A 12,959-nucleotide genomic window follows, 5' to 3' on the forward strand; every position below is an offset into this window, starting at 1 on the left:
CAATGTCAATCCCCAAGATCTATTGACGAGCTGGTAGATGATTGAAGCGCCGTCTTCGTGATCTCGGGGTAACAAATGGACTTCGGCATATCATCGATGGTGAGAAAAGGCGCTAGCAGGAGCAACTAAGTGCATCACAGCTGCAGATGATAGGGGATAAATCGTGGATGAAGCGATACTTACAAGGCTTGAAAGTGGTATAAATTCCAATCGAATTTTAACCAATGCCGCTAAATCATACAGAAGCCACAAGAACTCGATGCTCGAGATCACCAAATCATGGCTTCTCTCTCTACAACGACTTTCAATCTGCTCTCCATCCTACTTTTTGGATTCATCAATGTCACCAAAGCCGCGGGAGTTGCAGTTACCAATGTCCTAGGACGACCACAATGTACTGTATTTGCCAATGGCGACCAAGTCAGCGACGTGGACAATATCTTGGAAGCTTTCAATATCTGCGGGACATTTGGAACCATCATCTTTCCTGAGGATGAGAACTACTGGATTGATCGAAAACTCAACCCCCTCGTCCATGATGTGAACATCCAATGGCGGGGAGAATGGACTGTAAGAAGATAACGCCCAAGCCCGAGTCCATCATTTCCGTCCAAAGCTGACCTTGATAGTTTTCGGACAACATTACTTCCTGGAGATCCGATGGGTATTTCATCTTTTTTCAAAATCACCGCGCTGGCTTCGTGTTGTCAGGGGATGGCATCCATATCAATGGTCATGGAACTGGCGGTATCCACGGAAACGGAGACGCATGGTATACCGCTGAAAAGGGTACGACAGTTGAAGGCCGTCCAATGGTATTGATTCCCCATATACCACGATAATCATTGGATAGGGTCCTTAGCTAATGTTTCTCGTTAGCCATTCGTGTTTTGGAACGTCAGCGATGTGACAGTCAAGAATTTCTACATTAGGCAGCCCCAGTTCTGGGCCTACAACATCATGAACGGAACGGACATGTATTTCGAGGATATCTCTGTCAATGCTACTTCTACAAAGGCACCCTCGAGATATAATTGGGTTCAAAACACGGATGGCTTTGGTAGGTGGCAATTATGCCGAGATGATCTGTGTGAATTACTGACGAGAATTATGCAGACACAATGGATGTAAAGAATGTTCGCGTCAAGGGCTTTAATTACACCGGCGGAGATGACTGCGTTGCCATCAAACCCCGCTCGTACAACGTAACTTTGGAAGGCGTCACCTGCAACGGTGGTAACGGCATTGCGGTTGGAAGCTTAGGTCAGTATCTCGAGGACTCAAGCGTGGAAAACATTGCCATGGACAACTTAACGGTGAGCACGACATGCCTAAAGCCCTTTTAAACGGCATGGCTAAAACGAAGTGTCAGCTCAAACGGGGACCGGTGGATTTGCGCTACGGAATTTATCTCAAAACATGGATCGGCGAACTTGCGCCTCAAAATGGTTATGAAAGCGCAGGAGAACCCCGTGGCGGCGGCTGGGGCCGAATTCGCAACGTGGTCTTCTCAAACGTCCAGTATGAGGGGGTTAATAATGCCCCTTCTTTTTACCAAAACAATGGTGATAACGGGTCATACGCCGGGACTAGTAACATGGAAATATCCAATGTCGTCTTCGCCAACATCACCGGGACGCTCTCTGGAGCGACCAACCGAGTCAGCCTGACTTGTAGCCAGAGGTTTCCTTGTCGCGATATCAGTTTTCGGAATGTTGATCTGATTGCTGGCAATGGCACAACTACTAGCTGTACCGGCCGTTGGACTTTGGCCGATACTGTGACCGGATTGCCGGGGTGTTGAGGGCGGACTGCGGACCATGTTGTCTCGCGTGACGTCAATTGGGTCATGTTCTGAAGCTCCTCTGATCATATCATATCGTACAATATCAAAGCCCTCTTTGCCAAATTAACCTCGTCAGGCCGACATCATATTCCCTGTCAAAACCCCATGATCTTTGTGATAACATCGCTGTCTTTATCGAACAAACCAAAATCCAACCCTGCTTAATTCATACCCGTTGAGTGTCTGAGGGTATCTTAAAGCTCGCATCGCAATCCGTTATCCACGGCTGACTAGTGTGTACTTTTCCTCCTAGTTCCATCGGCTAGAGGTTCCTCTGGAGTGTCATCTAGTGATTTCCTCCTGAATACATCTCGTACGCTATGAACGAGACTTAACCCTCTGTGTGAAGAGTCTGACGACGAAGTACTCCAAACACTGCTTCGTCGCCGCACTCCGACAGATGCCTCCTCTTCAACCAGTCTGGCATCTGCGTAATGACCTAGGTAGGTGCATGTCAGCGATAGGTAACAGTCATCACGAATCACAAGAAACTCACGTATGTTACCAGCCCCGCCTCTCCCAAATGACACTCGGCGACCACTCTTGATGTTCAATTCATTCATTTCTGGTGATTTTGGTACGAGAGGTGAATGTTGGGAGTTCGGCTTCAGCATCGCACCGTTTCAAGAGAGCTGCGGGGCCTGCCTCTACTTATCCCCCATAATTCCCCAGATCATCCTCACCCTCGAAATGCTGAAGCCATTTCGGCGATCCATCCAGATAAGCAACAAACCCCCAATTGGCTTCCTCGAGTTCCAAACCCCCACAATCGGATCTTAATGCCGCGTTCTGTGATGCGGGTGGTGTGGGATCTCCGCAAAGCTTGGTTCCTTAGCGCCATGATCTACACCTTCAAGATAGTAAATCGCGATGTGACTGGCGGCCGCTGGCTCCATCGAACCAGGGACTGAAAGAAAGTCTCACACGTTCTGTTGATGATGTCACGAATGGCTGGTTCAGAAAAAAACAGATCGGCCTAGGCTTGGTGTTGTCGGGCTAGCCCGTTCGGCGACGGGCGTTTCACTTGTGGCTCTGTCAAGGCTTTTTGTGGCTGATCCGTGGAACGGGAGCATTCGTGGGCTTGATGGGATAAGGGGTTCGTGCGTCCGAGTTGCGGGCAGTATTCTCCGTCTTCCCATAATATTGTATTGTATGGTTGCTATGCTTCTAATAGCCCGACGAGCCCTGTCATATTTAGCAAGAAGCATGCCCGTCAGTGAAGCGCGAATCTGCCCCTAGACGTAGCGACTATTAAGGAGAATTGGCTCCCTGATCCCAAACTCGATCTTTTGACCTGCCGCCAACGACTCAAAGACGGTAGTCATCACTACTCATACATCGACTGTCCCAAAGGTCTCAGCTTGGAGGACTGAGGCCAGTCACTTTATGGACCTTGGAGACGAAGTCCTACGACCACCACCAAATTATCAATGCTGGTGCGAGGGTATCTTATCGCCCTCACTAAACGGCCACTAGACACATCTTCGAACGCCATATCTCCTGTAATCCATCGCGGCCTCAAGGATCACACGTGCAACCGGATTCCATATTACCCACTGACCCTGCCCTGAATAGCATGAAGGAACGTCCGGGTAGATCGAAGAATTAGTTGGACGATCCGGCAGATTGAAGACCCGCACAAACATACTAGACTGAGTCGAGACTGACCAGACACCGTTCCCAAACTGATAACGGGACACCACCAAAATTTGAAATAACACCTAGCAAGGCAAGGCAGAATTGTGAATGTAAGTACCTGGATGATGAGCCACTTACACGGATCTCACATTCGAAAGACGCGCAGAGTTCTGTCAGATGGGCGCTAGTTTCGAAAAGAATATATTCTGCTTGGATATCAAGGGGGAAAAAGCAGCGTGAAACTCGGTAGAAGATTCTGTTGCTGCCTGTTGTACACAGCATTGGATTCCTTCCGCTCCCCAGGGATATTGAGAAAACTCCAGACTCGCTGTGCCTGACGTGTGCGGCTAACTTCAGATGGTGCTACAAGAAGAGAGAAAACAACCCATGTTCAACATACAATAAGCATACCACCTTGGCCCAAGACTGAGAATCAAGGTCTCATGGGGACGTGGCAGTAGCATAGTCCCTCGTGAATAGATGCAATACGAGGTGGGGGACGCGTCCAGTGTTTGGTGTGTTGGTTGCAAGAGGGGTCAGTTGCCAAGTAGCATGAGGTTCCTTTGGAAAGAGGGACGACGGGCTGTGAAATACCGATTCTCTCGTGTTTTTGCTCGTGAAAATCTGGGTTTCGTGGGGCGTACTAAGTGCATCCTGCAGGTAGTAAGCAGTTCACCTGCATCATTGCATCCATGTCAGTTTAGGGGCATATTGAATAGACGTCGAACCGTAGATACATTGTTCTTGAAACCAATCATCTGAACCTCGCATAGATTATGGCGCTTTTGCAAATGAACGTTAAACTGCCTATGGCCTCACCATCCAAAGTATCCTACTTTGCTTGACACTTAGTTCAGCTAGACACGTGGGTGCTGGGAGAGACCATTCCTGGGCAACATACCAGTAGACTAGAAGCAAGCACGCAAGCGGTAGCTCCGGATCTTGTCGCGAAAATTACCCCAAAGATGCAGAGCTTGCGAAATAACTCTAGTGAAAGACAGTCCCCTTGGAAGACCCTCTTGGATCCATCGAAGATTTCAACTCGTGACTCGCAGCATTGATAGCAAAACGGCTCCTATTCGGCATGGCACCCCACATCGACCCGGATCCGGCATCCGTGTACTGCCCATCTCTCGGAAGCTGACCCCACCATGTCGGGCTCGTTGACCTGACCGGTGTGAAATGTAGCCTATCGTATGACCTCAAAGCCGTGGACTCGGTAACAGAATGGTAGCGTACGTTCCCAGGACCAAAGGCCTGGGCCGTTCCACGAGAGAATCGGACGATTTTGAGTCTGCCACTGTGACTGGACGTTTTTGGCTTGCACAAAAAGAAAGTTGACAAGTGAGGGATCCAGGAGAGAAATTTTGCATTTGAACGGTCACTAGATCAGAACGACTTCTAGCTCAGCCTCAAATGGGGGGACTCCACCAACAGGATGAATGGGAGCGAGCTTTAGGCCGTTCGGGAACTTTTGTGCCATTAGCGTCTGAGAAGTGATAGGGGCTTGACTAGAATTCTAGAATTCAGCCAGTCACTTGATTCAGCATACTAAATCTGGCAATGTCTTGATGTGGTCTTCGTGACGATTGCAGATATTCGGCGTCGTTCAACTAGCTGCATGTGAGCGAGAGTGAGATGATGAGAACAACTTTCTGAGCTCAAACGTGTAAATTAATTTTATATTATTCGTACAGACAAAACCGTTCCAGCCGCCGCAAGAGAGTGATAGATTGAATGAAAATAGTTCAGTATGGTAGTAACGCCAGCTCTTAGCAAAGACAGTCGAGAAAGATCTCATGAGAATCCCAATGTTCCCGTCACCTCGTAATAGCACGAGTATACGGGCGTCAGGTCCTGTGTCACCTCCGGCTTGCTTACGATTTCAACACAAGACTTTTGACGACGTAGGGCCTTGACCTTCTCCGCACTCGTATGCCTTCGTGGAGCTTTCGTGGCCATGCTCTCGACGTACTCCTTCAGCTGGTCAGCCAACAATACTGCCCTCGCCTTGCGCTCATACACGGTGACATCGTCGAAATCATTAGTCTCCTCTTCGTCGAGCTCCCCCAAGCCACGCCTGTGTGTCGCGAACCGTAGTGGTGTCTTGGCTGCTTTCACTTTACGCACAAAGTCGCGACGGCGAAGGTGATACCTGGACGACCTGGCGCTCCAAAAGTCTTTCGACATCTGTCCCAGCTCCTCGGCACGAGCAGACGCCAGGCCTGCAGGCGTGACGTTCACGTTACATTTCCATGACCCCGGCGCTAGCTTCTTGTCGGAAGAGACCATGGACTTGACGAGGTTCCGCATGCGGGTTTCGAGGAGCGCCCCGTTGCCAGGAATAGTGTGGTCGATCAAACCCATTCTCCGAGCTTCAGCTGGTGATAGCGGTGTCATGTCACGCAGTAGCTTGGTCGCCCCGGCTGAGCCACAACGCCCAGTGTAGGACAGGGAATGGTATTCCGAACCGTGCAGGCCGATCGCACGGTAGGCTGGGTTGAGAACGACCTCAGTGCCAGCAAGCACAATGTCGCATGCGGCAGCCATGGCAACGCCGCCCGCTGCACAGTTGCCTCTGATGCCGGCAACGGTAAGAATGTTCCGTGATGGGAAATCGTGAAGGAGGTAGTGCACAACGTCATCAATGCGGTTGATGTTGAGCCAAGACTCAAGCGCCGGGTCCGCAGCAGCCTCGATAACGTTTAATGCAACACCGTTGCTAAAGTATCCGTCACCCCCCATGAGCACAAGGGCGCTGAGTGGTCGTTCCACGACATGAGTGGATGCGATAAAGTCAAGGGCGTCAATCATGCGGGAGCACTGATCCGTACTCATGGCGCCGTTGTAGAAGTTGAAGTAGAGGAAAGCGACCCGCTTAGCATTGGCGAATGTCTGGAAGTCAACTGATATGTCCTGCTGGGTACTGTGTGAAGCTCGGGACCAATCGATCGTCGCCCTGGATATGCGGTTCTCTGTGATGGCGTCGCTGTCGAGGATGCCCAACTCTCTCAGGCCTGAGACAGCAGGTACCTTAGGCCATAGCATCGTGTCGGTCTTCTTCTTCACACGACGAATGTGAGTAATCCAGATGGCCTTCTTGTCGCAAGTCGCAACGCAGACGGCGTCATCCCGGCAAGCTACGACTTTGCCAGGTTGGGTATGGGTAGTGAGATCATTGCCTTCATCGATGTTGCCGCCATAAATATAGAGGTCTGGGCCAAACAACTTGGTAAGACAGCCTGGCTGAGAGTCCGAGGATCGAATCCTCCGGGATATTTCCCGAGCCGTGTGTGACTGAATGTTGAAGTCGCGTTGGGCCGCCTTGAGAAGTGGCCGATGATGTGTTACTCCGCCGAGGAAGGCTTTCTGCAGTGTGACAGAGGCGTCGCGGTAGGCAGGGTTTGCCCGGAGTAGCGGAGTGACATGATGCGGGGCGAACTTCTCAAATCCGGGCGACGGGGGAGGAGTGTATGGCGAAGCAGCCTGGACAGATGCCATTTGTATTCTTTCAATGGCTGCAAGCGTGGCTGTAAGTGCAGCTCGTGTAACGGGACCACGATAAAGGCTCGACTTCGTGACAGCTGGCGAGTCAATCTGCAAAGGGAACTGCTCGAAGGCCCATACTGGCCCGGCATCGAACTCTTCCACAGCTTGAAGGACAGTGACACCCCAGTATGGTCGGCCAGACTCGCTCCAGGAGCCTTTTTGGAGGAGAGTATCGGGGTCGGTCTCTGTGCCATCATCACCCATGAGCACCCAGTCCAAGGCACTTGGACCGGCGTCTCCTGGGGGACCGGGGTGAACGATGAGGGTGAGGTAGTTTTCGTAAATCTCTTGAGGAACACGTGCTGTGAGGAAAGGGCAGATGATGAGATGAGGTTTGGCGAGCTTGGCCGCCTCGATCATGACATCGTCTGAGAGGGCATATTCGATGGTGATTGTATGGGACTTTGACAGCGCCACATATAGACGCTGCGAAAGCGAATTGTGCGCGGTACAAAAAAAGAGAATATGCATCGCGACGGCGTTGGACTGAGACAGTAGCAGCACAGCAACTTGGGGAAGAGAAGTAACAGGGAGTCTGGGTTCGCTATTTACTTGCGAGGACGTGCGATCAAGTCGCATCATATATGCTGTTCATGATGGGGTGCGAGGGGTCTTCAGGAGGGGTTCCTCCATCGGAGACTTCAGCTTGTGAGATGCACAAATGGCTTCTGCCCACGCCCACCACCCGTTCCTGACCGGCCATGTGCGACATGAAAGTTTAACGGTCGCCTCCTGGCGCTTGCCATAAAAAAACATGCCATGTTCAATGCACCCCGCTTGTCTTGCCGAGTGGTGGTCTTTGACTCCGATCCGCCTACCTCGAGTCCCGCGAAAGTGAACGTGGTATTGCTGTTGTTGTCATCCTAGCTTCGACTTGGACCCACGACTTCGCACCAGACCGGACGAACCGGGCTCGGACCCAGGCGTGGTTTGGACGAACCATCCCAAGTGGCTGCTTTATCGGACGAGATGCTTCCTCTTGACTCAGGGGCGCGTGCTGAATTGGGCGACAACTGGTAGGCGCTAAGCTGAAGAGCAAAGGCCTTGCCTGACTAGCGCGTCCAGTCACCATCTCTAGTCAGCGCTGCTCAACTGAACAAAGCTACTACGCAGGACAGTACACGATGTGTTTCGACGCCATCGCAGAGCTTGGGGATCAGCCAACCCGAAGCGGGTATCCTTAGTCCATGGGGTCCGAGCATCTCTCGTGGTGTGGCTTTCACGGCATCCAGTCAATAAGGGGAGTTGATCTTCTCCATACAGCCGAGCACGGCCCTCCTGGGGGTAATGTGAAGCTTGTGGTCCACGTTTCTCGGCCGAGTTTCCATAATCGAAGAAAGCTTCAAGGCGATTCCTAATCAGTCCGATGGTCTCGAAAGGGTCCTGCAAATCAGATCGCGACGACGTGAGGCATGACTCTCCACATTCTCGATCGCGTGTTCGCCGCTACAGTCTCTAGGAACAGAGTACAACGGCACTAGTTTGATGTGACAGTGACGGCCGATGTGATGATACATTTGCTGATTTTCTTCGTACTAAACGAAGGCGAGTACGATGTTAGGGTGCCCTTGGCATACCTGCATTCGTTATCGTCGAGAAGCGAGCCTAGGGTCCTGGCACCCGGATACTGCGAGTTCCAGAATGTCCGATGCCACTTGGGGTAGGTGAACTACCTTATTAAGGTAAAGGATCTATGAACAACAGGTCGTCTAGAAATATGATCGCGCCTTTGGATGGAGAGGTGCTTGCTGTTCAGACCCCAAACGAAACGGCGATACTGTCGCCCTCGTCAGGGGTCACGGCAATTTCTAATAACTCATGAGCTCGATCAACAGTATCCGCGTCAATCGCGCCCTCATAGACCAGATCCTCTTCCGCAAAGTTAAGCCGTGACAATGAAAGGATGTACCGTTGAGAGCCGCCGTGAGACATGGAGAGCTTCGAGAGAATGTTTGCGACATTGGCCGTCTGCGGATCTGTTACCATGGTATGGAGAAGCAGAATAATCTGAGATATCAATAGGGAGACGCCACTGCGGCCGTCATCCCAGTCGTCTACAGCATCGCGGCGATCGTCCGGGGTAGTACCCACGGCCAAGTTCTTGCGTGAAGGGGAGAAACCGCTACTCGAGTCATCCACTACGGGGTCCGAAAGGTCGTACAAAACATCAACAAGCTCGCCCAGAGCTGTGACTAACCGGGGTATGACACTGACGTGGCTCGCGACCTGTCGTGCTCCATACGGGGTACGGGCAAAGGCCATGAGTGTTCGTAAGACTGCGAATCTGACTGCGTGCTTCTGGCTTATAGACGAAACTGCTCTAGGTAAGTCGACTAGGTTGAGAGAAACCTTGTCGATGATCATTCTAGCAGCTAGGCCGGCGTCTTTGCCTGGGATGATGGGGCCAAGGGAATCTGGGAGGGTAGAAGTGCATAGCATATCAAGCATGCCAATGATGTCGTCCAGCTGTTGTTTGGGGGTGAGAAGGATGAGAACCAGATCAAGAGTGATCAGCTGCCAAAATTCGGCTTGTCTCGTCTGCGCACCGCCGTCTGCTTCGAAAGTTGTCGTAGCGCAGGCTGCGGCAGACGCGTTCAGCAGAGACAGGATGTACGTAGTATCGACGTGCTGCTGTAGGGCTTCTGCGGCAGCCCCTGCTGAGACATCGCCGTCCTGGCTCTTGAATCGAGCTTCTGCGACTAAATAAATAGACTGTTGCAAAGTAGGAACCAAGTCATTGACGATCTGCGGGACCACTGATATGGTCTGGAGCTGCAGAGTAAAGGAGAGGAGTGAGGCTAGGTCCCAAACTGGCCGCAAGAAATTCTCTCTCAAACACTGGCTCCACATCTGGATAATAAGACGGGCGAAGTCTACCAGAAGTTGGACCGGATTCAGCGGAGTGCCCATCAGAGGCAAATGCTGGAAAATGAAAGATGCAAAAGACGTGGTCGGATCGGACGGGTATGAGTATCGTGACAATATGTCAAAAGTCGGTGGTTCCCCATGCAAGGAGCCATGATCTAGTATGACTTGGAGAAACTACGACGATGTAAGCTTAGATCCTTTGAGGATATGTGATGTGGAGGAACATTACTTCGAAAGGGATAGTAGTAGGTGCAGGGCCTGGATATTGGACTGGATTGGCGGTAGTCCCTGTGTCATCAACCATGATTACGTCTTGGGCGTCTGTCTCCAAAGCCATGACGGGACTATTGACTGGGGGCCGTTTCCGTTTGCCTTTGGTGGGCGTCCTCTCCGATAATGGGATAGCAACAGGCCCGGGGTCCCGGGTTTTGCCTCTGTTCTTGGTCGGACTTAAAGCGATGTCCATATCGTCGAATCCATCCGCAACGCCCCAGGTTTTGGCAGCCTTCTTAGGTGTAGTGGTTCCTGGCGCGGCGGACACTGGCGCATTTTCTCTTCGGCGAGGACGGGTTGAAGCATCCTTCATGTCCCTTTGGAGGAATTGCAACTCTGTAGTGGCCTGCCTTTCAGCAGCAATGGCGGCTTCCACGGCCCTCTCTTGCCTGGCAGCTTGTTCGGCATTCTGCTTCTTGAGGCGGGAAACCTCGGCTGCGTGATCCTGTTCGGCCTTGGTTGAGTTTGTTCGTATGATGGAGGCCTCGCCGCGTGCAGAGTTCAGCTCAGACTCGAGGGCCCTGAGCCGTTGCTGCAGTGCTGCAATGACATCGTTACCAGGTGCCGCGTGCAACTGCGACAGGGATTGTGAGGGATTGAAGCGAGCGGACGAAGGAGGAGCTGGTCGGACGAATTGGCTCGGTGGAGGTCGATACGGAGCTGCAGAGTGGGCAGGCTGAAATCGCTGTGAGGCTACAGGAGCGCCGTAGGATGGCACGGGGGGAGGGTATCGCGGCCGCGAGGAGAGCGTCGGAGGATTTGCATGGGTTGGTGGAGGATTCCATCTCTGTTGAGGTGGTAGAGAAGGGTGCCTGGCTGCAAGTGGCTGTTGCGGGTGCTGGTGTTGGTGTTGTTGTTGTTGTTGTTTCTGTTGTTGTTGTACTTGTTGTTGGGAGATGGTCTTGTCTATGGCGGGGCGAGTAACGGGAGGTAGAAGTTCGTTGGTGACTTCAGCATCGTCGAGGTCGTCATCTTCGAACTCTAGGTCATCGTAGTTCTCGACTTGGGAGAGGTCATGGGGCGGAGGTAGAGTTTGAGACTGGGAGTCCTGTTTTCTTTGTGCTTGCGTGAATTGAATGGCGTTGTTTTCAAGCTCCTGGAGAGTGGTGTCGTTCAAGTCATCAAAGTCGTCATCGTTGAATTCGTTCATGGTCGCTCTGAAGCGTCAAATCGCTGATCATCATGGACCCATTGACGGTTGAACTTGACAGAGAGGTTGGGGTGGGAGTTAGGAATAGTGGCAGCCCACCATCAGGCACCGCGGGCAGACAGGTCGTTTCCTTATCTTATCAGTGTTTGGAGGAGTGCAGTGCTCAACGCGCTGGAAGACGCGACTTTCAGGTTGAGAGACACGCGCTCAGCCACACCTGGGCACTTGCCCAAGGTCTGAGGTACCTTACCTTACCTAAGCACCAAGGTGAGCTTTACCTTAAGGTAGGCAGGCACGTGTAGGGTAGCCACACTTCCCAAGGACAATCATGTGACTGTGGCTGGTGAGCTCGGACGATTGCAGCGCGAAGCAGAAGACGAACAAATTTCAAAGCTCGCGCCTTACCCCAAAGCATTTGAACAAAAGCTGCTGGCCAGACCTGGACAGGTCGTTGGTTGCCACAAGATGGCATGTGATGATGTCAGCTTGCGTCCACACATTGATAGCTATCTCGGCTTGACCGGAGGCAGCATAAGCTATATCGGCGGACTTTGTTGCCCAATCTCAAGCTCCACGTCAGCCACGAGCCTCGAAAAAGCATTTGAAGATGCTGTGCTTAACCGTCCGTAGCACTTGGTGTCTTGAGAGGAAGGCCCTTGGCTGACCAACTCAACAACTTTGGTGGGTTGGTAAGATAGGATGATGCTCCTCCTTTCAGCGGAGCCCTGCAAAACATACGCGTAAGGAACTAAAGGAACCCTTCACCCGTGGCGTCTTGTGTGCATGGGGCTCCTTGGAGCTTGTGCTTTTGGAGGCGAAAGGTTCTTTCGTGCATGGGACCTTGCGCCTATCCGTGCCTGACTTTGAGGTGAAATAAAAGTCTGACTGTTCTCTCTCTTTGAAAAAACTAGCAAATAATTTTATTGGGGAAGAAAGAAATGCAGAGATCAACGGAGATGACGAGCAGTCCGGAGACCGAACCGACAATGCGAAAAGCGGTTTGCCCAATGAGGCGTCAGGACTATCAGCATTGAGGTGCGGTCTTGCCGACCAGCTGGATTACCTAATCTCCGCTCGGGGTGAACAACGGGGGCCATGCGGGCAATGGGGCCAGCAGGCAATGCGAGCGGACTCCAATTCCCATCTCCAGGGCCTCTCCCCGCCAAGAATGCAGGCCTGACGTAGCTCTTTTACGCTAATTTGCACCGTCATCATTCGCCCAGACCAGCTGCCCTGGCACCGCAGCTTCTGTCCGGATACTCTGTAGACGGCCCAGTAGGTAGGTAGATGGAATATCTGGGCCTCTCTGTGGGACAACGATAAGAGGAAGAATAATAACAGAAACTCTTGAATAATAGATACTGTAGAAGTACAAGTAAAGGTGAGAGAAATGATGGAATGAAACCTTACCTAGTGAGTAACTACCTAGGTAAGGTAGTTAGTTGGAGGAAGGAGCACTGCAGCGTGATAGCCCAAGTCCCGTCGACGTAGGCACAGCCGTAGCAGCCCGCTTCAGGCGTGGAAGGAGGTGGGTCCACTTGGGGATTCTGCGCCAGCTGTGCCTTCCCGCTTTCCGCCCTTCCTTTCTGCTCTGCTCAGCCTTTGCGTTCCCTCCCAGGTCTACGCTACCTTACT

General features: G+C 51.9%; 4 protein-coding genes across 4 annotated transcripts; 2 read left to right on the forward strand and 2 right to left on the reverse strand.

The window, feature by feature from the left end:
• Window positions 1-279: 279 nt before the first annotated feature.
• BDZ83DRAFT_767969 (putative galacturan 1,4-alpha-galacturonidase C) lies at window positions 280-1,974 on the forward strand (the record flags this gene model as incomplete). The annotated part of the gene is made up of 5 exons (XM_060515299.1): window positions 280-570; window positions 630-815; window positions 880-1,060; window positions 1,117-1,316; window positions 1,373-1,974. 5 exons carry the CDS (start codon window positions 280-282, stop codon window positions 1,802-1,804), a joined length of 1,290 nt encoding a protein of 429 aa, XP_060358335.1. The 3' UTR covers window positions 1,805-1,974.
• Window positions 1,975-5,281: 3,307 nt separating this feature from the next.
• BDZ83DRAFT_592526 (formyl transferase domain-containing protein) lies at window positions 5,282-7,504 on the reverse strand (the record flags this gene model as incomplete). The annotated part of the gene is made up of 1 exon (XM_060506544.1): window positions 5,282-7,504. One exon carries the CDS (start codon window positions 7,502-7,504, stop codon window positions 5,282-5,284), a length of 2,223 nt encoding a protein of 740 aa, XP_060358336.1.
• A 1,281-nt stretch (window positions 7,505-8,785) lies between these two features.
• Window positions 8,786-11,324, reverse strand: BDZ83DRAFT_592535 (uncharacterized protein; the record flags this gene model as incomplete). The annotated part of the gene is made up of 3 exons (XM_060506545.1): window positions 8,786-10,075; window positions 10,131-11,000; window positions 11,058-11,324. 3 exons carry the CDS (start codon window positions 11,322-11,324, stop codon window positions 8,786-8,788), a joined length of 2,427 nt encoding a protein of 808 aa, XP_060358337.1.
• Window positions 11,325-11,728: 404 nt separating this feature from the next.
• Window positions 11,729-12,217, forward strand: BDZ83DRAFT_642037 (uncharacterized protein). Its single transcript, XM_060509587.1, has one exon. The coding sequence runs from the start codon at window positions 11,790-11,792 to the stop codon at window positions 11,952-11,954; it is 165 nt and encodes a 54-aa protein (XP_060358338.1). The 5' UTR covers window positions 11,729-11,789; the 3' UTR covers window positions 11,955-12,217.
• Window positions 12,218-12,959: the final 742 nt, after the last annotated feature.

The sequence above is a fragment of the Colletotrichum acutatum genome (genome assembly GCF_030867785.1).
Source record: "Colletotrichum acutatum strain CBS 112980 chromosome Unknown BDZ83scaffold_193, whole genome shotgun sequence".
NCBI classification, from domain to species: Eukaryota; Fungi; Ascomycota; class Sordariomycetes; order Glomerellales; family Glomerellaceae; genus Colletotrichum; species Colletotrichum acutatum.